Source organism: Eptesicus fuscus, chromosome 4, assembly GCF_027574615.1.
Source record: "Eptesicus fuscus isolate TK198812 chromosome 4, DD_ASM_mEF_20220401, whole genome shotgun sequence".
Taxonomy (NCBI): domain Eukaryota; kingdom Metazoa; phylum Chordata; class Mammalia; order Chiroptera; family Vespertilionidae; genus Eptesicus; species Eptesicus fuscus.
Window position 1 is genome coordinate 102,299,303 of NC_072476.1, and position 27,974 is coordinate 102,327,276.

Sequence of the window (27,974 nt, forward strand, 5' to 3'; positions counted from 1 at the left end):
GGGCCAGAATCAATGAGGTGCATGCCAGGCTTGTCCAATACGTCATGACATACACATACACGGTGGGGGCAGAAATGTGGTGTGAGTGGGTCTTGTGGCAGGTAGTCAGTAACTCTTTTCCCCAGCAAATCGTACAGTTAAGGCTTTGGGGCTAGAACCTATCATGACACCAACCTTGGGACCTTTGAGGTGAGATGTGAAGGCATGTGGTTACCCGATTTTCCTTACATAACTGTGGTCACAAGACTCCGTATCACATCACAGACTAAGTGAAAATACTTCAACACCAAGCATCAGGATGGATGGAGGAATAGAATAGCTATGATATTTTTTATCATATATACAGGGTTCTGGGTATGTTCTCCCAGATTCCATGGCAACCCATCTCTTTTCCAGCACAATATGACTGAAACCTTTGGAATTTCTGAATGGCTACAATTTTCCCAATGTGAAGATTATCAGAACAGATTTTAAAGATTGGCTTTTATGAATTTTGGTAGCCCCTGAAAGCATTTTAACATTTTATGATATCATGGAAATACCATATATATTTTAAAGCAATATCATTCAGAATTCAATGAAGGAACAAATGACATGTGCTATTATTTTTGTATTGCGACAGGATATAAACATTCCATGCCCTTTGGTTTATATGAATTTCTGTAACATGGAAAAATTAAATATTTTTGCCCAATGTTCCTCAATGCAAAGTATTTGTCATTTAACAAATATTTATTGAGCTACTATTAAGTGCCTTTCAGTGGTTAAGTACTTGGCATCTGTCAGTGAAAAAGATAGAAAAAATGTCCATTCTTGTGAATGTTTATATTAATAGAAAGACATGTAGAAATAAACATAATAATATATAAATTACATGTTATGAAATTAAAAGTTTTATGTAACAAAATCCAATGCAGGGCAAGAGAATCAGGAGTATGGAAAGAGTAAGAGGGGTTGGGAAGTGTTAGGAGAAGGCAGTTTTTAGTAATAAACCAGGGGGTCAGAGAGGGCCTCACTGAAATGTAAAATTTGAGCCATGAATTGAACAAGGAATAATGGCAGGCGTTGGTGTTATGTCCTGTATGCATTTACTCATATTTTGACAATTCTCAACAATGCCCCATACTCCCCAGGTAACATTATATATTTACAGTGTTGTCCAGCTTCTCATAACTGAAAATTACTTTTATCAATTAAAAATAGCAAAAATTAAGACAGTATTTCCATTTCAAGACCTGTGTGTCTTCTCTATCACCCAGCCAAGTGGATCAGGCTGTGACCTTATTATCCAGGCTTCCAAGATTAATTCACCCACGTGGTACACATGTCAGTCTCGCATTTTCTATGAACTTGGCCTGAATATGTTGATTTGGTTTTATTTACCTATGCAGATATAGTTATATGAAAGAAATAATTTTGCTAAGTTTTTAATGCATTTTCTTCAAACCTGATTATGTAACATACTTATTCATAATAATATTCCTGGAATTACTTGAAAATATAAAAAAATGTTTAAAATCATAGAACTTAAAACAAGAACATTATTTTGCCTATTTTCCTAGCAGTCATAAAAATCAGAAAATGCCCTTGTATATGCACATTTTTGAAAGTGACTTATGACAATGGATCTTCATGGTCGTGATGCTCATATTAGGCAACGCCATGACTAAATATGCCTTTTAATTGTAAAACAGCCTGCCTCTATCATAGATAGTGACGGGGCCCCATGGATGCAGCCAAAATAACATCTAGAGATGATTCTGCACAGTATCTGTCCTCTTACTGGACTTTTGAATGTACAGTGCTCTTGTCAAAAATGTATTGATGTTGAACAAGCATATTTTTAAGAAGGTCCGAGTATGAGTTGCCACATAAAACGTCCACCCTCATATAAACTCACCAAGTGCAGAGAACAGCAAAAAGCATGTGCTCACCATTTTCAAATGCTTAAAGAGCCACTGATTTTATGTACTAGGTGTTCAGCCTAAGCGGATGAATCAGAAACATTTTTCAGCATCCACAGTGATTGCTGACCACATGGTTGACAGTGACCTAAAGTTCCGAACGTCGTGACACTGCTGTTTTGGCATTAGAATGTTTCAGGTTTTCTTATATCGTTTACAGTTGTGCAGCCTAAGAGAGCAAGAAACAATTACTGATAAAGGGGATGCAAGGCACTTGATGAATTGCAGACCACTCGTGGGAGCAGAAGAAATACTCATTAGAATCAAGAAGCAGAGACTGAATTTTAAACACCTGGCCTATAGGTATATCTGCTTTAGCAACTGAAATGAATGGTTTCATTACTATTATTGGCTTCATATTTGAAGATTTATATGAATTATCTCTTAATTTTAAAAACTCATAACAATTTTAAAAATAAATTCATTTCCTCTATAATTTCTTATACTAATATACCTTTACAACAATTCTAAAATATTTCACTTAAATTACACACTAAATATTTTGTTAAGAAACTATTACACAAATTATGGGAATTTAAAAAGCAGAAATTATTTGTAATGATTCAAACAAGTTGAAAACATTTTTTTAAATCTTTATTGTTATAAGTATTACATGTCTCCTTTTTTCCCCATTGACCCTTTATAGCTTGGGTCACACACACACACTCCACCCAAGGCCTCCACCACCCTATTGTCTATGTCCATGGGTTGTGCATCCGTGCACACCAGTTCTTTGGATGATCTCTTCCCTCCGAGATTCCACACTGTGGACCTTTTCATAGCACTCAGAGAACAGTTTGGTTTGTCCTGCTTCTGAGTTTTATTTCTTCATCATAATTTTTGATAAGACACGTAATTTCATTTTGTTATTGTTTTATATACTTTCGCCATTTTTCTTAGTAATGTCCCAAGATTTTTAATTATGCACCCCCCCAGCCAAAAAAAAGAAGACAAATCAGAAAACTGGGAAAGAGATAAGAAGAGGAAATGAATGTGGTTTTTATTCAATGTTTAACACTGAACAAAATACGCCTGAGGAAAAGGAACTGGAATAATGTGTGGGTGGGAGATATTCACATAGCACACAGTCATCACTTATTTGAAGTAAACTAATTCTTTTACAGCCTGCATTGAAGGGCAAACCAATCAATTGCTTTTGGATATTTTCCTAGAACAGCTTTTTTTTTTCCATTTGTAAATGTAATAAGTGATAACATAAGGAAGCTAAGCAGACGACTACTTATCTGAGTGAAGTCTCGCAGGAAATTAGGGCAGATGTATGGGTAATGAGTTTACCCAAATTGAGTTTTGGCCATGACTCAAAAGGCCAGGCCTCGAGGTGCCGAGGTGCCACCTGTGCCCTAAATACGGAAGGTGCTCAGACCTTCAGAGCAGCTCTTCCCCTAATGATTTCTGGGTCACACTCACCTGAGCTCAGGCACTGAATCAAGACTCACTTCTGGACCAAGCCTTGACATTCACCTTGGCTGTGAACACTTTCTAATCTCTTTCTTAAAAGAAAAACATTATAAAAGTGTAAGTTCTGCCTCAGTCAGGACAGATTCAGCCCTTGTTACTGCTGACCCAGAATGACACATCCAGTCCAGAGGACCCACGCAGCTCCACGTCACCAGGGCCTCAGGCCAGTTCTCTCTGCTCCACCAACCTTCACCCTCGGCTTCCATTATGAAGGTGGCATTATCGTCACCATGTAACTTCTGGAGCCCTCACCTTCATGTCCTCATTTTATTTTATTTTTTAATATATATTTTACTGATTTCTTTACAGAGAGGAAGGGAGAGGAATAGAGAGTTAGAAACATCGATGAGAGAGAAACATCCATCAGCTGCCTCCTGCACACCCCCTATTGGGGATGTGCCCACAACCAAGGTACATGCCCTTGACCGTAATCAAACCTGGGACCCTTCAGTCCCCTGGCCGACGCTCTATCCTCTGAGCCAAACCGGTTAGGGCCATGTCCTCATTTTAAAAGGAAGATGAGGAAGGGCAAACAGTGACCCGCCCCCCGCCCTTCGCTTCACCCCCGGCCCTTCTTCACGAGCTTTCCTAGAAGCCCTGGTTCATTGCTTCTGGTAGTATTGTGTTGTCTACTCCTAGCTATGAAGGGGCACGGAAAATGTAATTTCTGACTAGAAACATTTTTGACACTATCAACATAATGTTTCTTTAAGGAAGAAAGGGTGAAGGGGGATAGAATAGGCAACGGGGAATTTCTGCCATATTTTATATTGTAAGCTAGACCAGTTACCTAACACTGTTTCAGCAAATAGGAAGAGCTAGTAGCATATATATGGCTGTGCCTTAGCTTTGGGACAGTGTGCAGACACCAATAATGCTTAAAGTTTAGTTTGTGTAAGAACAGAATGGGTGTTTGCATAATATATAGCTTTAGAAAATTCCAGTCCACGGGGCTGGGGTGGATCAAAAATGCCCTTAGGAGTCCCCTGAACTGGCCTAGAGTCACTGACGCCCCTCCCTCCAGCCTTGTTGTTGTGGAAAGTCTTCTTCTTTTGATAGTTCTTAGCGGTGCCACATCCAGAATTTCTATGGAGTTTGAGAGTGGAGCCTGAGAGAGAGGCCTATGGAGAGTCGGCAGCTGCAGAAGCAAAGCCTTTTACATAGAAGAGAGGAAATTCCCTGGTCCGCATCAAAGACCTGGACAGACACAGATGGTGGGTCTTGAGCCCCCTTTCCTGCCGTTTGCTGCCACTGCTCTTTGGGAGCCTGCTCACCTCCTGATCCCCGACATCGCAGCACACGGAAGAGCAGCAAATGTCGGGAATGCTGCCAGCTCCACCTTGCGCTTTTGTCCATCTTGCCCAGATTCCTGACACTAGTGGGTTCAGAGTGTAATTTAGCAAATGAATGATAGCAGGACAAGAGAGATGCTGATAGGATAATGGGAGGGAAAATGGAAATAATAACAAACCTAGCCAAGATCATTCATTGTCTATCAAATGCTTATCTTCATTTTTCTTGAGGATCTCAATTAATCTTCCACATAACACTTCACAACGGGTAACGTTATTATCCCCATTTTATAAATAAGGAAACACAGACCGGGAGTAAAGTAACTACTCAAAATTACAGTCAGTGACAGACACGGGGAGACTCTTACCTGTGACTCTGCACAGTGATTCTTCTGCGGGAGGGGAGGGAGACACACCAAGAAACATCATAACCCTCCTCCCTCTCCTTCAATCAAACCCACCTCAGCTGATTGGCCTGATGGAAAAGTGGGCGCTTGCGACAGGAAAATGGAATGGGTACCTAGGACAGAGCACAATCTTGGAAAGCCTGCCCTGTCACACACCTGCCGCCTCCAGACGGTTCTCCTCTCACTCTTCATGCCATTTGTTCCTTAACATCCCAGGTGATTTCCTTTTAATGTCAGTGGCTACATCAGAGTTCCCAGTCCTTCCCATTCCTCAGTCCTCCAGGCACCAGCCCCACGGAGATTTTTCAGTCACTGCAGAAATCAATCCTCATTCGTCTCCAAACTCCACCGCCCTCTCGCTGACCCTCCCAGGTCTGGTCTCCTCTAGTCTGTCACTCTGCACCCAGAGCTTCCTGCCTTCCATCTGACACATGAGCAAATGCAAGCAAGGGGCAGGTAACTAGATTGGATGTCACCTCCTGATGTGTTGACAGTGGCTCATTTGAGTTACTTCAGGGTGGTCAGAAATGTATCCTGGAAATAGTATGGAGTGAAATCAGTTAGGTCTATTATCTTGCAAGTTTGTTTATCTTATTTTTAATTCACCAAATATTTACTATTTTATGAAAAGCTAAAAATACATGTAAAATACTAGGGATATAATGAAAAGCAAACCATAGTTTTTATGTACATGGAATGTACAGTCCAAAGGAGAGGACGGATAAACAGGCAGTTAGGCCCCAGCATGATAAGTGCTGAGATGGAGCTCGAGGTGCTGTGGGAACACGAAGGGGAGGATTTCCAGTACATGAAGGGGCACTGGGAAGATTTTCCAGAAGAAATAAAGGCTGCCCTGGGACCCGAGTTTGTAAAGGAGTTAGATGAAATTATAGAGAAGGGGACAAAGCTTTAAAAAAAATGCTAAAATGACGAGATATTTTGAAGTAGTTCTACAAAAATAAGTGGTGGTGCAACTATGACTCATTGTGAATAATATTTATTGTTTTTCTTTGTGAGCTTATTCTAGACGCATAGATATGTCATCTGAAAATGCCATTTCTGTTTGTGAATATTACAGCTTAGCCCCCTTTTCCCTGAGAAAGACAAAAACTCTGTTATTAAGTGGAGTAAAAAGCTACTTTGTTTTTCCAGCTTATATTTTTATGTAAGTATAAAGTGCTGAATAAAGAAAAAAGGTTGTGCTGAACAATATAATTAAGGCTTCTTTCTGTACATTCTAATTTATAGCTGGTGTCTTCTATCATTAGGGAAAGATATATCATCCATATATGTATTATATAGGGTGTCCCAAAAATGTATACATATACTTTGAATAATAAAGACAGTGTTTATTAAAATATATTTCATTTTCAAAATTGAGCTATCAGCTGTTAAAGTGTGTATACATTTTTGGGATGCCCCGTATACAATATAATGTAAATATACACATATGTAATATCCATAATGGAATACATGGATGCCTGTACTCATTCCTATTATTATATCCTAAACTTCTATTATTATACTCTAGTTTTAGTACAGATGATAGATTTAAAGACAAGTTTTCATGGTAAATTTAAATAGTTAAAAATGAAGAAGACGCTATTAATGAAGAGCAGGAAATTATCTTTAAATGCAGAATTGCATTGTCTTTATATGTTGATTCGATTTAGAATTAAATGGAATCATGCCTTGAAGTAAATTCTGTTGTGCATATTTTATATCATTGTGTGATATAATGAAATAAAAAGCAAATGTGTCATAGTGAAAGACACATTTGCTTTTTATTTTTAGGCTTTTATTGTGACAAGTAGGATATGAGCTTTCTATTGAAAATAATTGCCCACTTGAATTGCAAAGCACTTAAGCCTTTTTCTATTAACTTCAATGAAAAGGGCTTTTTAAAAATACTTTAATAAATTTTTATGAATAATTTGGCAATTGTTAGTGTTTGTGCGTTTTTATTCTTATACTTCAAAGATAAATATTTTTAAAACTAGGTTTCAATTATAAATGCAGAGAAACCAACGTGTTAATGTGCCTTTTCCCTTATATGATTTATTGCTTTGACTGAGTAAAAGCATCGTGAGAGATTTAGCTGAAAGATTTAAGATTAATTTACACTTGTTTCAGCAAAATATAAGTATAAACCAAAAATTGTCTTTGTATTCAAGATGATCAGGGATGTCTAAGATAAAAAGATAGATTACAAATGTGAGAAAAGAATAGAAACACACACACACACACACACACACACACACACACACACACACACACACACACACCGCCTCAGAGTATGTTGAAGGTAAAAGCCAGTTGCAGAGTTAGAGAAATTGATCAGGGTAAATGGGAAAGGCACTCACGGGAGTAAAAAGTACTAGCCTTGCTTTTTATATTTGTGATGGTTAAGGTATTGATTCTCTTTGGCTTCCATTCTTTCTACCTCTAAAAAAAGAACAAGTTGATGACACCTTTGCAGATGAAGGTTGCTGTTAAGAAACTATGATTTTAAGAGATGCTTGCTCATTCAGCAGCCTGCCTAGGACTGTATTGATTATGAACAATGAGCCTACCTTTCAGCGAACACTCACCACTATCAGAGCATGTTCTGTCTCCTCCAAGCCTCACAACCCCAGGAAACACGGCTGCTGGGTTCTGAGCTTATTTCTTGTGACTCTATTGGTGGCATGGACGTTCATGTCATAGGTCTTTTCACTGCAGCTGAACCGTGTCCCTCTCCCCAGGGGCACCAGGAGCCTGATGATTGACTCCTGAACAGCCTTGCAGTTCCCCACCAGCTGAAGGATGGGACATGCTCTCAAATTCGCCATTTCTTGGGGAAGTTATATTCTTTGATCTTTGTGAAAGGTACACATGCTTTTGAGGGGTAGATGTGTTATCTACTCTTAAGAGAAAGCTTTAATGCCACACGACAAATAATTGTTCTAAAATCATTTGTGTAAATATAAGTAAAAGGTTTATAATATTCACTTAAATAGTAAACTTCTTAAATATTGACACACTTATATAGAGCCATACTTGATTTAAATATTAAAGGCTAGACTAGTACAGCTTAGTACCGCTGAGGAAACACTAGAGCTGATGTCTACTCCTGCTGCCCTTCGTCCGCTGTGTGTTTCTGCTCCTGGTTGGTCTGTGACCTGTAGACCCACCCGGTTTACAGCTACCTCCTGGCTGCCTGCTATGCTCAGGAGCCTGTAGCATGGCCCCCTGCTTCTATCTGCCCCACAATCCTGTGTTCTCCCTCACCGGGTTGTTTTCTTTCCCAGTAGAGGAGCCTGTCGTGTGTAATTTTTCTAGGGCTATTTGAATTTTAACATTCCCTTGCTTAAACCAAATTAATCAAGCAGAACAACAGCTCATCTTACATGAGAATAAATGTTCCAGGGATGTGCTGAACTTGACCACCTGCCATGCTTCAGTCCTTAGCATAGGGTCCGCCTTCCAGGCACGAATGGATGAGTAAGTGACCTTGAATCTCCTCTTTGAAGCAAGTAACACATCAGTTAGCATTAAAATTATCCCTGTTAACAGATTAAAGTGATCTCCCAAAGGCATGCTTTACGTCAACTTTATCTGCATCTGTAGATGATTTAATTCTAGAATGATGAGAAATGAAACTGTTAAATAGAGGAGATGGTTGGAGTATCAGAGTCAGATGAGCAGAGCTGGGGACATTCATTGGTTTTTCCTCTCGTAGATGGGATTCAACTACAAAATTCTAAGCAGTGTTTAAAAGGGTTCACTAAATGTTCAGTCATAGCGGATTGATTGAATAAACTTTCACCCACTTATGCAATGAATTAAGAGGCAGATATTTTAGGCATATTAGCAATTAGAACCCATATGTATTATTGAATGAAAGACTGTTTACAAAAATGGAAGCACTGATTTCGCCACTAAAAAATATTTTTTTTCTTAGGGGTGCACATGGGAGCTTTTCCTGTCCCCTTCTCCTACCTCAGGGGCGTTCCCTTTGCCATTCCTTCTCCTGAGCGCCAAGGGCCCTTCTTGTGCTTCTGTAACTTGTTTCCTGAGCCTATGCAGCCCAGTTGGTTCACTTCTACTACCTCTGTATCTTTCTAAATAAACTCTCTCTTAAAATTTTAAAAAATATGTATACATAATTATAGAAAAATGTATATTAATAGACGTATATCTAGGAAGAACTATACCCAAATATTATCAACAGTTAAATAGTCACCTAGTCCAGATATTAGACCTGAATTTGCTCTACATGCTCTGGGAGACAAGTCTATTTGAACATAAAATTCAAACAATTTTGTTAGATATTTAAAAACACATATTTTACATGAATACATAATATTCACTTAATTCTGGTTTTATTGCATACCCCTCAATAGTGGTATCACTGTAAAGTCTCATTGCCAACACGTTAGTTAAATATTTAAAGAGGCATGACTTATTTTTCCATATATTGTTTATTCAAATTTGCTACTTGAATATGCCTATTCTGATTTGAAAATTAACAGTAAAATTAATACCTCTCTATTTTAGTCAGCTCAGGCTGCTGTAACAAAATACCATAGACTCAGTGGCTTAACCAGGACATGTAGTTCTCATAGTCGTGGAGGCTGGGAAGTTCAAGATCAAAGTGCTGGCAGATTGAATTCTGTTTGCAGATGACCATGTTCTTGCTGTCTCCTCACATGGCAGAGAGAGAGAGAGCAAACTCTCTGGTCTGTTGTTGTAAGAGCACTAATCCCCGCATGAGGACTCTGCCTTCCGGACCTAATCACCTCCCAAAGGCCCCAGCTCCAGTTACCATCACCTTGGTGATCAGGGCTTTAACACGAAATTTGGGGGGACACAGTCCAATCAGTTGCATTCCCTTTTAAGTACTGGTTACCTGTGAGATTGGTTGATGGCTAACAATAAAGTTTGTAAAATCCTTAGAACAACTTTGTGGCACTGAGAATGTTTTTACCCCTTCAGGCAAAAATGCTGTCCTCACCTGCTGCTCTTAAAAATTTATTTGTAAATATTTTTATTTAAAATTTAATCCTAAAAGTCTTAGAATTCCTCTCTTTCTGGATATGTGACTCAGAAATTGGGGCCTTGAATACACCACAATACAAAAGCATTCTCTTCTGCTAACTCTCCTACTACAAAAATATACCAAAGGAATGAACTAATGTGGAGCCGGAATCAAGGCTGAATTTAGCAGACAGCATGACAGTGATTTGTGAGTCTGAATTCTGGGTGAAAGCCTGGATAATAATGATAGTAACCTTCTGGATGCCTCCATTTAGGGCTTGTCAGAAGTACTGAATTCTATTGCATTTCACTCTTGCCAACTCAATAGGAATAAGTCCAAATCTCCAATTTTTTAGAATGTGTTTTGGCTCAGGCTCAGCATCTGTTACAGGGTTAGCCTGCTAGCTCAAATTGATAAGGGATCTGGAAAATACACTTAAAACACAATGGGGTTCATGTTGTCAGATTCAATATCAGAGGAGACCAATATGTCAGTTAATTTAAAATAGTCTCAAAAACTCAAAATAGTTTGCACCATTGTTTAAAAAAATATTTCCAATCCTGCAATATGTTTTAAATTCTGCAATGATAGCGTGCATTCAGAACATAGAAACTGAGTTCTTCTATTTAATAATAATTTTATAGTTATAGAGCCTGTGACAATGAACATAAAAGTAATTAAAACTGTTTTCATACAATCGTTATGTGTAATCAAAATTTAATTAATCACTAGTTTATTTTATATGCTTATTATACAAGCCACTATAACATTACTGATACTCAGACAACAAAGAAACAGATTTCAATTGGTTTCCACTGGAATTAATAAGAAAATAAATACAAGGTGGGGCAAAAAAAGGTTCACAGTGCCGAAACCGGTTTGGCTCAGTGGATAGAGCGTCGGCCTGCGGACTCAAAGGTCCCGGGTTCGATTCCGGTCAAGGGCATGTACCTTGGTTGCGGGCACATCCCCAGTGAGGGGTGTGCAAGAGGCAGCTGATCGATGTTTCTCTCTCATCGATGTTTCTAACTCTCTATCCCTCTCTCTTCCTCTCTGTAAAAAATCAATAAAATATATTAAAAAGGTTCACAGTGCTTTGTATGGAAAATAATATAATAATCCTATCTAATAAAAGAGTAATATGCAAATTGACCATCACTCCAACACACAAGATGACTGCCCCCATGTGGTCAAAGATCCTGCCCCCATGTGGACACAAGATGGCCCACAAGATGGCCAGCAGGGGAGGGCAGTTAGGAGGGACCAAGCCTGCAAGGGAGGGCAGTTAGGGGTGACCAGGCCTTCAGGGGAGGGAAGTTAGGGGCAAACAGGCTGGCAGGGGAGCAGTTAGGCATCAATCAGGCTGGCAGGGAAGTGGTTAGGGGGTGATCATGCTGGCAGGCAGAAGCGGTTAGAAGCAATCAGGAAGGCAGGCAGGCGAGCAGTTGGGAGCCAGCAGTCCTGGATTGTGAGAGGGATCGGGCCTAAAAGGCAGTCAGACATCCCTCGAGGGGTCCCAGATTGGAGAGGGTGCAGGCTGGGCTGAGGGACACACACCCCTGTGCATGAATTTCGTGCACCGGGCCTCTAGTTTATAAATAATACAAGAATAAACTATGTGTTTCACGTACTCACAACTTTTGCCCTACCCTGCATGTCATTTAGAATAGATCACTTAGATTTTTGAATTGGTTTTTGTACATGGGGACAAACTGTAGTCTAGTTTCATACCTCTGCATGTGGCTTTCTAATGTTTTCAGCACCATTTCTCAAAGAGGCTTTCTTTATTCCTTTGTATGTTTTTTAATCCTTTGTCAAAAATTACTTGCCCATACATATGTGGTTTTACTTCTGGGCTTTCAATTCTATTCCACTGGGCTGTGTATCTGTTTTTCTGCCAGTACTATGCAGTATTGATTATTGTAGCTCTGTAGTATAATTTGAAGTTAGGTAGTGTGATACCTCTGACTTTGTTCCTTTTTTCTCAGGACTGCTTTGTTATTTTTTTAATTTCTTTAAAAAATAAGTTTTTATTGATTTTTAAAGAGAGAGGATGAGATAGGGATGGAGAGATAGAAACATCGATGAGAGAGACACATTGATCGGCTGTCTTTTGCACAGCCTCCCACTGGGGACTGAGCCCCCAACCTAGCTAGGTATGTGTCCTGACTGGTAATTGAACCTGTGACCTTTTTGTTCCTGGGTCAGTGCTCAACCACTGAGCCCACACCAGCGGAGCTGCTTTCTTATTTTTAAGTAAGTGACACCTGGATGACAATCTTTGCCTGCTATTTATTTTATAGAAACATGAAATTGACTTAATATTGACAGGTGGTAGATTTCACACATTTATTATCCAATTGTTCAACATATGTTTATCAAAATTAACCCTGAGACTGTTCTGAGAAATTAAACTGCTTTTAAAGCAAACTCTAGTTTTTTTATTTAAAAAAATTAACCCTGAGCCAAAGACCTTGAGAAATTAAGATAGTTATATGTGATTCTTCCCGTTATGTTTATATTTTAATGGAGACAGTAGAAGAGAGAATCATAAAATGTTCAACTATGCTGACCAAAAGTAGTACATGTAGAAGCTCATGTTTAGGAATGAGATGGCAGACAGTTAATCTTAGAAGAGACTATTACTATGGGAATGCAACAGAGAAGGGAATTGACAATTTTGATAAGACATTGGTTGAAATAATGGCTTTTTGTGTCAGACCAGATAAGGAAGTGATAATGAGCAGAGAAAAAAAGAATGGAAGAAAATAGGACTTTTCAAAGATTAGCCATCTCAAACCAAAAGACAGTTTGGGAAGAAGAAGACAGTGAAAAATATAAACTAGACAAAAATAGATGTGTTCAGAGAAGTAAGTTTTGGTGATAAAAAGCTTGAATAAGTATAAACTACAATGATGAAAAATGTCTATATGAACATTGGTCATGTAACCAGGGTATGAAAAAGAATGACAGATGTTTTGGAATTAAAGGATACTAAAATCACAAACAGAATTTGCATGTAAATGTATTTCATTGCAGATACGGATTTGGATTATTTTCAAATCAGAATCTCCATTCTGTTATCACAAAGAGTATTTGGTAAAATATATAATAATCCCAAAGGTTCCCATTTAGGAAAATGTACCACTTCTTTCTAAACTGGGAACTAACTTCCCTCCCTCCCTCCCTCCCTCCCTCCCTCCCTCCCTCCCTTTCTTTCCTTCCTTCCTTCCTTCCTTCCTTCCTTCCTTCCTTCCTTCCTTCCTTCCTTCCTTCCTTCCTTCCTTCCTTCCTTCCTTCCTTCCTTCCTTCCTGAAAGAACATGCAGTTAGCCATTGGAGTTGAATAAGTCTTTTTATAATAGGGTTGATAATGCAAATAATTGAGGAAAGGATGCATTATAACTTTGCCAAAAGTTGTTTATTTTCTGAGTTTTTGGTTTCTTTTTGAGAAGTTGCAGTAATAATATGGTGTGTCTTTTCACTTACTGGGTTTTGTCAAATGTCAGAATATGGGACGGATTCACTGAAAATCGTCCTTCTGTTTTACTGTCTTCGTGCCCACAACACGAACCTAGTGGTTTCTTCCAGACGGCATTTGCCAGCACCACTCCTTCTTCCAGAGCATCTCCCACACACATCCACTCGAATAAATTAGTGTTTCAGGCTCAACTGACCCATGTGGCCAGCGCAGCCAGGTGGCATGCCAATGCGTGATGTAAGTCTGCTGGCCATGGCTAGAGGATGGGGGCAGTGCTGTTTTCATCTTAGCTGTATCTTCAGAAGAGGGCTGTCCTTCCTCTCGCCGCTCCTGGAGCCTCCTGGAGAAGGCTGCCACGTGCTGTTTTGCACCCGACTTTTCGAGACTGTCGATGTTGAGAAAGACTAGACTGGGCAATTTGTCCAAATATAATGGTGTCTACTGTATTTTATTTTACTACATTTTATCTGATGACAGCTGTATTATGAAGTTTTATTTATTTACTTTGTTAACAAAGGTTTAGGGACATGATTTACATAACCTAGTGTTTTACCTCTTGTGTACCTTTCAACTTGTGTGTGTGCATGTTGGCTTCCTTGTGTTTTCATTTCTTAACATTGTACTTTTTTCTTATTAAAATGAAGGGTGTGACTTGCTATAGCTCCTTTCTTTTCATTGAAAAGCGAAGGGGAAATTTTGGAAACTGATTAATGCAGAGTCAGGACCAGAATGCCAGTCCCCTGGTTTCAGGCCATGTGTGTCCCCAGCAGACAACTTTTGAAGTCCTGACGTGGCAAAATTTCTTGTTTGGTGCCTTTTTATTTCATGTGAACTTTGTTTATCTCTAATATTAAAAAAAGAATTGCTCAAAAATTAAAAAGATACAAAGGGTGTCCCAAAAAGTGTATGCACACTTTGAATGATTATAAAGTCAGTGTTTATTAACATACAATTCATTTTCAAAATTTGAAATAATCTACAGAAATGAATACTTTTTTTCAATGCCTTTTTTTCAAACTAATGACTGTTCTGGTCCAGGCACTACTGATAATGTGAAGCAATGGATCCACAAACATCAAGAATCATTTTGTTCAGTATTTGTGTGCCCTTAATCTGTTGACTGTTGCCGGTTTTGTACAGTAAACTTTATCTTTTATATATCCCCATAAAAAGTCTAGTGGCAGTTTAGGATAAATTTTCTTTATTCAAAGCTTAGTCTGGCTTCACCCATTATATCAAATCAGTTAAACCTGAAAAGGAATGAAAATTCAGTAAGTTATCAGCTGTTAAAGTGTGTATACATATTTTGGACACACTATATACTATGTAGTTAGCAATGTAATGTTTAATTAAAATATAGGGTGTACCAAGAAAATGTATATACACACTTTAAATAGTTATAAAGGCAGTGTTTATTAAAATACATTTCACTTTCAAAATTCAGGTATCAGCTATTAAAGTGTGTATACATTTTTTGGGACACCTTGTATATATAGCTAAATTTAAAAAATTTTTACCACCCTATTAACACTATGATTTTCAACATTTTAAGTAAAAAAAATTAGTTGAGGTGCCAAATATTATCATTACCTTTGTATTTAACAAAGTTTATGAATATGACACCTAAAACACTGGAGTGGATTCTTTCTCACAGAATTCATATAAAGTAGAAGAAATAACAACATTTGGGGTATACTTTAAAAATATGTTAGCAAGAGACCACCAAAATATATTATGCATTTTATATATGTCTTAGAGACAATTCAATAGAATTTGGTTAACTGAGGATTAGTGCAAAAATCTTTCTAAATTACATCTGAATGGAATGGAAAAATATGGCATATGCTTACTTGCTAATTTCAAAGCAATTACCAGATACTTACTGACTGTATATCTGTCAGTCTATAGGAGAACAATTTTCAGAGTACATAAAATGTGTTTAAACATCCTCTGCTCTGTGTGCTTTGATAGTTCAGTCAGAGCTTGGAGAATGAATTCTCTCTGTTTTAAGAGCATTCATTATTTAAATGAATTAAAAAATACAAATTGATGAAGTGAATTCTCCAAAGTAAAATATCTCTTCTTACCAAGTTTAGGTGCATTTCTCCATTCTGCAAATTTATGTGATTGGTTTTGTATACTGAGGAAATGAACTAGTAACAAAAACTAGAATAATTACACTATCTGTAGCTCAAAATGTAGAGATAACTAAGTTTGTACTTATTGGAGCATGTAACATTACAAATCTGATGAGACAGCAGTTATACAAAAGAGAGCGAGCAAAAGATTTGCATGAAACTATAAAAATACTAATGAGACTATTGTTAGCAATATGTTATGTCTAAAATGAATTATTCCTCAACCCTGTCCCAAAAACACAGTGTTATGTAAATATCATTTGAAATTCATTCACAAGACCTATGCAGAATTCATAAGCTATTGCTGATATGGTTATTTTCTTTTTTTACCCTCTTTCTCTACACACAGGCACACATTCACACATACTTATGTAGCCATTTCTGGTTGGTTTCTTATTTTCTACTATGTACTAAAGAAGGAAAGAGATTATTAAATTTTATATTAAAAAATTTTTATTTCTAATTTGAGTTTTCAAGATAAGATTTGCCAAAGAAGAATTTCAGGAAAAAATAGTTATATTTATTAAATCAATATTTTAGTGCTTACCTTAACCTGAAATTGTGTTTGGGGTAAAGCTAGTGTAGAAAAGTTAATGGTTCTGACAAAAAAGTAATGAAGTAATTATAGCAATTTGCTCTTGCCATCACCTCCAGTAGTATAATCAGTAGCTAGTATTACATCACGTTCCTTTTTTAATTTCATTTTCATATTGCTTCATTTGTACTATATTTTACAAAAGTGTCTGCCTATCTACAACAGAGAGGGGGGATCCTTTGGATTGAGGAACTCTGAACTAATTGTTTAGGTTTTTTGGGGAAAATAAGATCAGGTTAGTATTAAAAATTAAGAGGGACTTGTTTTAAATAGAAGACATACTATTCTGAGATGAGGAAAAAAAATAGTAAGAAAAGCTGCCGATATCTGTTTGTTTGAAGGGGTGGGAGGGCAGAGTTGAAGAATATTAAACATTAGAATGCCTCTTTCCTCTAGGAGAGGTAAAACTATAAGCCAAAACTGAGCACAACAGTCATGAGTTTAAGGGAAATGGAGAGAGAGAAAATATAGGATAGATGGTGTTAGAAATGGATCATAGCCAGGGGCCTCAAATAAGATTGCTACCCTTAAAAAAATGTTAGCAGCCACAGTCTACATTTTCTCTCCAGTGATCTTCAGTAGCTCAGGTACAGAAGGTGACTGTTTTGACTGATCAGAAGTTGACATTCTGATCAATGGTAAAACAGTCCTTAATAAATGGAAATGTGTGGTGGGTGGAGACCGAGAGGTTGATAAATGCCAGGAATGAGGTTATGGGTGGAATAGCCAAGTAGAGGAACACTAAAGAAAGAGGATTTTTTTTTTTTTTTAATACAGCAAGACAAATAATTGTCTGAAAGTGGCAAAAGGAAGATGGGAAGATGAGGGCACTGCCATCAGAAGCTAAAGCTGATGAAATATGAAAGAACTGAACCAACTCTTTAAGAAAACTACTGGAGTATCTTTGGGGAGACAGTGAGGGGGACCCACAAGCCAAGAAGGAGAGGAAGAATTTTATTAAAAGACTGGGGGTGTTGAATGTTAATAAATAACGTAAGGGAATTTTTGGAAGGGACAATGGAACAAAGAACCCAGGATAAAAGCACCCAAAAGCATGAGGCCCTGACCATCAGTATGTGAGGTTGGGGAGTGGACCATTGCATTCGGGCATTTACAGAGGCTTCTAGAGATGAGAGGCCCGAGTAGTTGACTTTTCTGACGGTATGGGTTGGCCGTTCCTAAGGAGATCCCAGATGAAGCAGGTGGCTAAAAAATTAGTCCAATGACGGCAGTCACCGGTCAGTGTCCACAGAGGTGACTGTGGAGACTGCTGTTTTCTTGTTTACCAAGTAAACCCCTTAATAAGGTTTCATCCACTCTTTGTACCTAAAACCTGGTAAGATAACCTGGATCATTTTTAAGCTTAGAATTGCAGAAAGTGCCGTAGGACTTTTACGATATTGATTTTACCATTGATTAGGACAATACATATTGAATCCTAGGTGGATGTTAGCTGTGAAACAGACTGAGTAGCGAAATGTTTATATTTCTTGCATTCTATTGTCAACATGGCATATAGCTGCTCCATCAAAAAGATATGTCAAGTAATGCAGGTATCCTATCTAATAAAACGGTAATATGCAAATTAACCATCACTCAGTCACAAAGATGGCAGCGCCCATAGCCACAAGATGGCGGCATCCAGTCCCCTCAGCCTGTCGGAGTGCCCCAGTCCTGGGGGGGGGGCAGCCACTGAGAGCAGGCAGCATGAGCGGCCTGGCGGAATGCTTGCTTCATCGCCGCGGATATGAGGCAAGCATTCCGTCCCCACTGCGGAGCAGCCAGGGCCAGACGCTTGCTTCAAGGCAAGCATCCCACCCCAGCCCCGGAGGGCCTCTGGGCAGCGCGCGCGCGCGGCCTTCTGCATGGAAGCTCAGCAAGCACGTCCCTCCTGGGCATCCCTTAGGCTTGCTGCTTAGGTTGTCTTTCCTCCTGTGTCTGGAGGGAGGCTGAGGACCTGCCGTTGCTGGGTATTGCTGTCCCTGGGGGCGCTGGCACCCTCCGGAGCTGGGCGCTGCTGTGGGGAGCAGTGCCCACTCTCTGGGATCCACCTGCACCTGGCATGTTCAGGGGAGGCAGCTGGGAGCAGACAGATCCTGGGCTCGGGGAGTAGGGGGTGGAGTAAGGAGCAAGCAGGAGGAGAGGAGGTCAGGGCGATTCATTCCAATGGATCTCACTCCAAGGCTTCATTCAAATGCAGAAAGCTCTCCAGTGATGTCAGAGCCTTGGACCTCAACTCAGGCTTCTCTGACTCCCCCACCCTTAGGCCGCAGCTCACCAACTTCAGGGAGGGAGGATGTTTGAGAAACCAGCCTGTCTGGGTGGAAAAGAGTGCGGGAGCATCCCTCTCTTTGCTTCTGTCTGTTCTCTCTCTGTAAATCCCATTTTCTACACTCTTTCTAAGGGTGACCTGGCTTTTGACAGCAAAAACAGACTCCTCTACAGTTTCACAGAAAACCTCATGGACTGATTCTGTTGCCTCGCCCTCAGAAACCAGCAGGTGTATACATTGTGTTCATGTAAACATTAAAACCTGTAGAGAACTTTTATGAGTTTACTTGACCAAACTGTCCACACTTGCCGGGAAGCAGAATCTCAAGGGGATGGGACAATGATCCAGAGAATGGCTGTTTTTTGCTTTGTTTTATTCATTCATTCTTCTTCTTTTTTTTTTTTAATTTAATATATTTTCATTGATTTCCAAGAGGAAGGGAGCGGGAGAGAGAGAGACAGAAACATTATCAGTGAGAGAGAATCACCGGTTGGCTTCCTCCTGCAGGGCCCCAACTGGGGATCAAGCCCACAGTGAGGCAAGCATCCCACCCTGGCCGTAGACAGCCTCTGGGCTGCAGAGAGCCTCTGGGCAGCGGGCCCGGAGCAGCCAGGCCCTGCAGAGAGCAGAGAACCACGGGTAGTGGGCCTAAGCCATCAGGGCTCCTGGATTAGAGAGGGCTCCCCTGAGGGCTCCCAGATTGGAGATGGTGCAGGTCAGGCTGAGGGACCCCCCCCCCCATGCACGAATTTTGTGCACCGGGCCTCTGGTAAATTTATAAAGAGAAACCAAAGAACATAACCATGTTTTATACCTTAACAGTAAGAATGTTCTTTGTCAAGAGAGCCATTCCTGGCCCATTTTATTTTCTTAACATTGCTTTGATTAGAATTCTGATGGTATCTTCAAACCCTTGACTAAATTTTGAGATCATAGAAGCAATCTAGCCTATAAATGGTCCCCTTCTGGGAAGTCAAAGACTAAGGGCAGATCACTGAATGCTATGAAAAGTGTTACATTGCTCTTCATAATTGTTGTGGTTAGGTAAAACATAGTAGATCAAATAAATAGTTAAGGATTGATTAAGGCCCACTGACTTCATAGGTGGTTTATTAGAGTGAGAGTCACCTGAAATCAGTGTATCAGGAAAGAATGTGGAAGCATTTGTAAAGAACTCACTAATTTATGAATATCTGCCAAATAGCAGTTTGGGATTTGGCCTTTTAGAAACAGAATGAATATACATTGCTCCTGGGAAAAATTTTACATATGGTGAACAATTCTGCAAACATTAGGGCAGGGTTGGGGGTTCTGAATTAAATTATCTTAATCAGAGCATTTTTTAATTTTGGAAAGTTGATTAGCTATCTTATCTGGAGTCATTGGACTCCAACTAGGCAGAACTCTAATATTATTAAAAGAATTGAGGGGGGCCCAGCTGGCATGGCTCAGTGGTTGAGCATTGACCTATGAACCAGGAGGTCATGGGTTTGATTCCCAGTCAGAGCACATGCCCGGGTTGTGGGCTCGATCCCCAGTAAGGGGTGTGCAGGAGGCAGCTGATCAATGATTATCTTTCATCATTGATGTTTCTATCTCTCTCTCCTCTCCCTTCCTCTCTAAAATCAATAAAAATTAAAAAAAAGAATTGAGGGGGGATTTGAGACCAGATCTATTCTTTCACTGAGTCATATGAACAACACAGAGTTCTGAGCTGGACAAATGTAAAGCAAGAGCCTTCCACTGATAGGTTTTGTAGTCTAGTTTTTAATGAAAAGGAAATGAAAGAGTTGCTTGTAAAACTTATTTTAATTCTTCTTTTTATCCAGTCAAGTCTTATAAATGCCACTTAAAAGCATATTGTTAGTGGTCAGAACGTCCTATCTTTCTGCCACCCACACCCTGAGCATGCAAATCAGGTTTTAAGTCAGATCAGTAGGAAGATAGAGAATAATTAACTTTTTAATTCCCTGATTGAAAGCACAGAAGCAAATGTCACACTCTTAAAATCATAAGCAGTTACTTATGCTCTTTCTGTTAAACACCTGCAACATCCTCATTCATTCATTCAACAGTTTACTGAGCGTCATCTGTGGTGTTATTTTTGTGTGAAGTCAAGTTTGCAGGAAATAGTATTAAAATAATTGATTTAGACAGGAATTTATCACTCCACAATAGATATTCACTTCGTAGATGGGGAAAAAAAACACACCAAAACACCCAGAAGCTATTGTCATCAATGGTATATGGTGCTTGACCAGAGAGTCCAGTAATGTCGCACTTAGATTTACGCCACACGCCGTACTTAGACACTGAGAAGTTGTGGCAATGCACAAATTATGTCAGATGTTTATGTCCTGGGTTAGCTTGACTGTCTACAGATGTCTGAGCTCCATAAGAAAATGATCTTCTCAATCCAAATATTCCATGAGCAAGGTTTTAACAGAGTCATTAATAATCTCAGCAGCTGGCCCCAGGTGATTGATGACTGTGCCTGTCAGAGTGGATGAATTATAGGAGCTCAAGGGACAACCAGGTGGGGCCCTGGCAGGCACTACACACACTCATGTGTGTAAACATCAAAATGAGCACTGTGTACATCGTGACGTTCTTCTGACAGGTAGATAAATCAGGATGGAGATACTTGGACTTGACTATTTGAAATTAGCCTCCAATACTAACCAGTGTCAAAATAGCCAGCTTGCTTCTGCCTCTTCTAAACTTAGGTAGTCCCAAAAAGTGGTATCACATTTGAACATATAATGTTAAAAGCCAAAAGGGGAGACAGTTTACAGTTTATGAAATTAATTATGTGAATTATTGCTGAGCGCTCTTTATAGTAGACTTAGTATATAAATCTTGGACAAGTACCGTATGCTAGCTTTGTGAGGTTGGGAATGGAAATGGGGTAGAGGACAGACTTGATTCTAGGGATTTTCCTGATATAGTAGGAGTTCCTTAATCACATGTAGCACCAAAAATAAATAAGTAAGTAAGTAAATAAATAAATAATAAATAAGTAAATGGAAACAATGTGTTTCTAATATGTTATGAAAGGCCTTATTTTCCCCCCACAACTTCCTTTATAAAAATAGTGCTTATGTTTCTCTGGAAAACATTTCAGAAGTAATAGGGTTTTTCTAAAGGCATTGGTGGATATTAGCATATGTTACCTTTAATTCACTAAATAATCCCTGAAGATTTCACAGAGAAAATCAAATTCCATAAAAACAAAATGGAAAATTCATGAAAGTCAGCTTTACTAAGAATGGCACTAGTCCCTCTAACAGCCCTGATCTCCCTCCAAGGTCTGTAACTGAACAATGACTGCTACCTGTGTGCTCATAATGTACAGACTTTGGCGAGGATTTCACATAGTTATTGTTTACTTCAAGGAATCCGGTTGAAAGGTAATTAGTTTCTTGTTTGCTCCAGAGTTCATATTCTGTAATTTTACCCTATTTTCCAACAATGCACAAACGTTAGATTGAACTATTTTGGCAGGAAATACTTAGGTATAAATATAGACTTCTATTACTAAACAACAAAATTTTAATCCATGGTGATTTTTTTCTACTTTAATAGTAGTAACCTTTTTTACTATGTTTTACTATATTACTTTTAATGAGAAATTTTTGATGAAAATGTTATACAATTTCTATTTACAAATTCAGTGACCAAGAAATATTACAGGCGATAACATCAAAAGGACTTTTCTATGGGTTTGCCAAATACAAAAGCAAATTAAAAATAACTTAAGGGAAAATAAAATTCTCAGTGTCTTAATTAAATTATGTGTATAGCTGTCTGAATGTCAAAATACATGAGCTGTTGCCTTTAAATCTAGGACCCCAAACTTACTTTGAAAGGAATTCAGAACAGTGCGTACATTTCCACAAAGCAAGATTATTTTATTTTGCTCACTGTAATTACTGTGTCAAAAAGGAAGATTGTTTAAAGGAAGAATTAGTGGCTAATAGAAATGGAGCAAGGTGGAAAACATTTAATTGAAGACAGATTTGGTAATTTTATAACAGAAAAACTCCAGCGATCCTGACATCTTACATCTATTAAGAATTATAGAAGTTTCCTTACAAAGATCTGTTTTCTAAATCAAAATACAAATTTTGTGGGGCTTTTTCTGTTCCTCAATTTTGCAATACTTGTCCTTCTTACTTCCAAAATAAGTTATTCTTTTGAGAATTATACAAAATGTGATTCTATATATCTCCAGGTGCTGTGTCTTTGCATATGTAGTGTAGCCATATTTATTAATTTCTTAAAAAGGTCAATTAGAAAGATTCCTAGAAAAGGGTAGCCTGTACCGTGCAAGCAATATAAATGGAAATAATGATTTTATTCTTTGTTAAATGTTGCTCAACTGTTTTTTTAACCAAATCCAGGGAATTGTTATCTCAAAGGCTACTATTTATGTTCAATATACACAGATAAAGAATTGCACTCATATAGCTAAAAATTAACTGCAATTAATTCTCAGTCTTTATATTTTACAATTAAACTCCCCTTGTCAGTGGTCTTTAGTTCTTAGCTTATTACTACTACTACTATTATTATTATTTTGTCCTTCAGTAAGTTCATTATCTTAACAAGGAATGAGACAAAAAAGAGGGTTGTTAGCACTTGTCAATTTTGCTATCATGTTTTAAAGCAGCTTTGCTGAAATGCCCAGAAGAACATAAATGAAAATTACTTGCAAAACCAATGTTTGTTTAAGTATGTTTTTATTGGTTTTCAGAGAGAAGAAGGCAGAGGGAGATAGAAACATCAATAATGAGAGAGAATCATTGATCTACCGCCTCCTGCACACCCTCCACTGGAGATCGAGCCCACAACATGGGCATGTGCCCTGACTGGGGAATCAAACCATGACCTCCTGGTTCATAGGTTGATGCTCAACCCCTGAGCCACCTTGGCTGGGCAAAACCAATGCTTTTTAAACGTGACCCATACATTTGATATATCTCTGTTATCTCTGTTCTTTGCGGAGGACCCACAGTCATTTGTAATATTCAGAAAGCGGAATGCCCGGTCTCAGGACAGAGAGAAAGAAATGGGATTCTGTTTCTCTTTGTAAAAGCCTTCTCATATGCTTATGAAATGAGTACTTACACTAGCTAATATCAATGACTACTGACATTGGTAGTATTCTTGACTTTTTAAAAATTTTTGATTATAAGAACCGACTTTATATTTTGGTCCCAGATTTTCCACATGACCTACGACCTGGCCAGCGCGGTGGTGCGCATCTTCAACCTCATCGGCATGATGCTGCTGCTGTGCCACTGGGACGGCTGCCTGCAGTTCCTGGTGCCGCTGCTGCAGGACTTCCCCTCCGACTGCTGGGTGTCGCTCAACAAGATGGTCGTAAGTCCCTCCTGTTATGTCCCACTCCTCGTTTGCAATGCCCTACCAAAGAGTTATCTGTTTCTGTTAGACTGATCTCATTTCCCCCCACCGATGTTTAGAGAAAACTTCCTTTTGCTTCCATGGATGGAAAATCAGATGTTATGTTTCTTTTCTACAACAAAATTTCATCTACGTGAAATGTTCCTGGGGATGTACTAGTATATGTTACAGCCTCTATTTTTAGTTATCTTACTCTGGTATCTTGAGGCATTTTATTTCAAAGGTACAGGTACAAACATGCACACAAGTAACCATAGTACAACATTCCTTTTAAAATGCCTACTCCTGCCTGAACCGGTTTGGCTCAGTGGGTAGAGCGTCGGCCTGCAGACTGAGGGGTTCCAGGTTTGATTCTGGTCAAGGGAACATACCTGGGTTGTGGGCTTGATCCTCAGTGGGGGACTTGCAGGAGGCAGTCGATCCATGATTCTCTCTCATCATTGATGTTTCTATATCTCTCTCCCTCTCCCTTCCTTTCTGAAATCAATAAAAATAAATAAATAAATAATAATAAATAAATAAATAAAATGCCTACTCCTGCCCTGGCCAGTGTGGCTCAGTTGTTTGGGCATCTTCGATTCCCAGTCAGGGCACAGGCTCCGGTTACAGACTCGATCCCTGGTAGGTAACATGATGTTTCGCTCTCACATCGATGTTTCTGTCTCTCCCTCTCCCTTCCTTTAGCTCTAAATTCAGTGGGAAATCTTTTTTCTTAAATGCCTACTCTTTAGAATAACTTCTTTCTTTCAACTTGATTTTAGCATTTACTATATTCATGACATGCAATTCTAGGCATTCTTAAACATACAGAGACATGTGTCTTAGTATAAAAGCAAATGAGCTGGTTATAAGGTGCAATGGTATTTAAAACAGTAATTCTTTCTAGGGAAAACTTCATGGCAAAGGTAGCATTTAAACTTTGCCCTAAAAGATATGAAAATGTCTTTAAAATATGTGAAGTATACATTTGATTTATAAAGTTAAATATAACCATATTCACATTAAGTCTAAGAGCATATGTTTTGCTCTAAATAGTGCAACACTCACAAAAGAAGTGAAACAATAGTGAATATTTTTCATATATACATTTGCAAATATTTGTTCTACTTATGTTAGTTCTCATATTTTCTTCTAGCATTACATTTTATTTATTTCTGTGTTTTCAATTAAACTTATTGGGGTAACATTGGTTAATAACATTATATGAGTTTCAGGTATACAATTTTATAATACAGTAGAGGCCCGGTGCACGATATTTGTGGACACAGGGAGTTGGGGGGTTCCCTCAGCCTGGCCTGCACCCTTTCACAGTCCGGGAGCCCTCGGGGGAGGTCCGACTGATGGCTTAGGTCGCTCCCCACAAGGAACAGGCCTAAGCTGTAGTCGGACATTCTTAGCGCTGCCACGGAGGCAGGCCGCTGCACTCGCCAGTGGCTGAGCAGCGCTCCCCCTGTGGGAGCACACTACCACCAGGGGGCAGCTCCTGCGTTGAGCGTCTGCCCCCCGGTGGTCAGTGTGTGTCATAGTGACCAGTTGTTCCACTGTTTGGTCGATTTGCATATTACCCTTTTATTATATAGGATTGTTTGTGTATTCAATTTTGTGCTCACTACCCAGTCGAGTCTCCTTTCATAACCTTGTATTTGACTGCCTTTACCCTTTTTATCCTTCCTCTTCCCCCCTCCTTCCCTGGTAACCACCATTCCGTTGTCTGTATCTATGAGTTTGTTTTCTGTTTCTTTGTTTCTTCATTTATTGCATTTCGTTTTACATCCCGCACATGAGTGAAATCATATGGTTCTTGTCCTTTTTCATCTGACTTATATTACTTAGCATGATACCCTCTTTCAAAAAAATAACAATTGTCTTTATTAAAAGGGTATTTTTGGGTATCCATACAGTCTAAATAACTGTACAATTATAATGTAGGGCAATATACTACTTATTATATTTAGTGATAAGTATATTTAATGAAGAAAATGTTAATGTTTGGTTTTTCTTTAGATTGGTCTGCATGTTCTCCTTTGTGTGTGTGTGTGTGTGTGTTTAATCTCACACCATCAAACCTTAATTATGGCCTAGTTGTTGTATAAAGTGTGTTTCCTGAGTTTACAATTTGCTTCTTGGGTCTTTTTCTGGCTGCAGGTTTACTTGTGAAATTGGATTAATTTGTTTTGCAATTACTTAGCATTATTTCTATGTTTAACTCAAACATAGAGGATGGGAAACATTTAAGTTGGTGTGAAAATTAAGCTAATTTTCACACGAAAAAATATCTGAAATTGTGAATATTGGTGATAGGAAAGAGATAAAACCATAAAAAAGGCATTTTTTACCAATAGAGAATCTTGATGGTGTCATTTACCTTGGAGATATTATTGTCTGTTCTAAAGCTTTTGTGTTCTAGAAAACTTTCCATAAAAAGTCATAAAGGAGAAGTGAAAATCTAATGTATGAAAAAAACTCCCTACATTTGTATGTCATGCTTAATATACATACACAATATGCTCTCTTATTGGTCCTCACAGCAACAGAGAGAGGTAAGCACCGTCCTCCCCTATTTTTAGAAGTTAAACTAATTATCCAATGTCACATCATGAGTATGGATTGTAGAACCAAGGTTAGAATGCCTATCTATTGATGCCACGATTTCTGTTCTAAACCACACTAGAATATCTTGTATGGTACAGATTACAAAGAACAGTTAGAAGTAATTATGAAAGCCGAGACAGAAGGCTCAGTGATTGAGTGTCGGCCTATGAATCAGGAGGTTGTGGTTCGATTCCCAGTCAGGGCACATTCCCCAGGTGGGTTGTGACTTGATCCCAATGAGGGGCATGCAGGAGGCAGCTGATAAGTGATTCTCTCCTATTGTTGATGTTCCTCTCTCTCTCTCTCCCCCGCGCTTTCACTCTGAAATCAGTAAATATATATATATATATTTTTTTAAAAGGTAATTATAAAAGATAGAATCTTTGGTCACAACACACAAGTAGCAGTAGAAACTCACTCTAAAATCAGCATTTGAGCTGTGAAACTAAAAAGTGGCACCTGATATGAGATGTAGATATAGAAAAACAAAATCAAACTGGGAAGGCAAACTTAAGGGACCAGACAAGGAGGAGTGCAGATGACACTGGTCATTCTTGGTTATTGGATTAAAAGTTATGCATTGTCCATATGACATTGATATTAAATTATTTATGAGAAAGTTTAGTGAATTCCTTGTGCCTTCCTTCTTTTCCACATCTTTCATTTTAAATCATTTATATCCTTAAATATTATTTTGAATCTTTCTTAACCATATTTGCATTTATAGCTATATTCTTATCTCTCTATATATATATTTTAAAAATTCTTCTTAACCACATTTGCATTGTTATTTATATCCATATACAAATATTTTTTTAAAATTCTCTTTAACTATAATCACATTCATATCTATATGTTTATGTATACCAATATATCACTAACTAATTATCCATATATGTCCTATGATGAGACACTCAGAGTTCATATTATAACTATTCTGTATCTTTAATGGGTAATTTATTCAATATATTTTTTCTTATATTAACTGTTTCTAATCTGCATTTCATTCCATAGAAGTAGGTTCAGTCCCTCTAAGCTATTTCCTTTGCAATCTTTATTAATTCATCACTAAAATAATTATTTAAATGTGTGTGTTTTTTAAGTCAGTCAATACCATGGTGGATTATTTGAATTGCTGAAATAGGAGATTTGACTAGCAAAATGCTTCCAGAAATGGAATTAATCTTGCTTTGCATTTGTAATATTTGCTTTTGTTTTATTCAAGAAATGTTTGAATTATAAAATTCTAGCTGAATGAAAATCTTATATTAGTGTGATAATTAATGTCTAATATAATTAATTTTTAAA

General features: G+C 38.3%; 1 protein-coding gene across 1 annotated transcript in view; it reads left to right on the top strand.

The window, feature by feature from the left end:
• Nucleotides 1-27,974, top strand: part of HCN1 (hyperpolarization activated cyclic nucleotide gated potassium channel 1) — a 308,732-nt gene that overhangs the window by 159,809 nt on the left and 120,949 nt on the right. Inside the window, exon 3 of the mRNA XM_054715271.1 lies at nucleotides 23,871-24,032. Within this exon, the coding sequence (XP_054571246.1) occupies nucleotides 23,871-24,032 (162 nt within the window). The remainder of the gene's footprint in view (nucleotides 1-23,870; nucleotides 24,033-27,974) is intronic.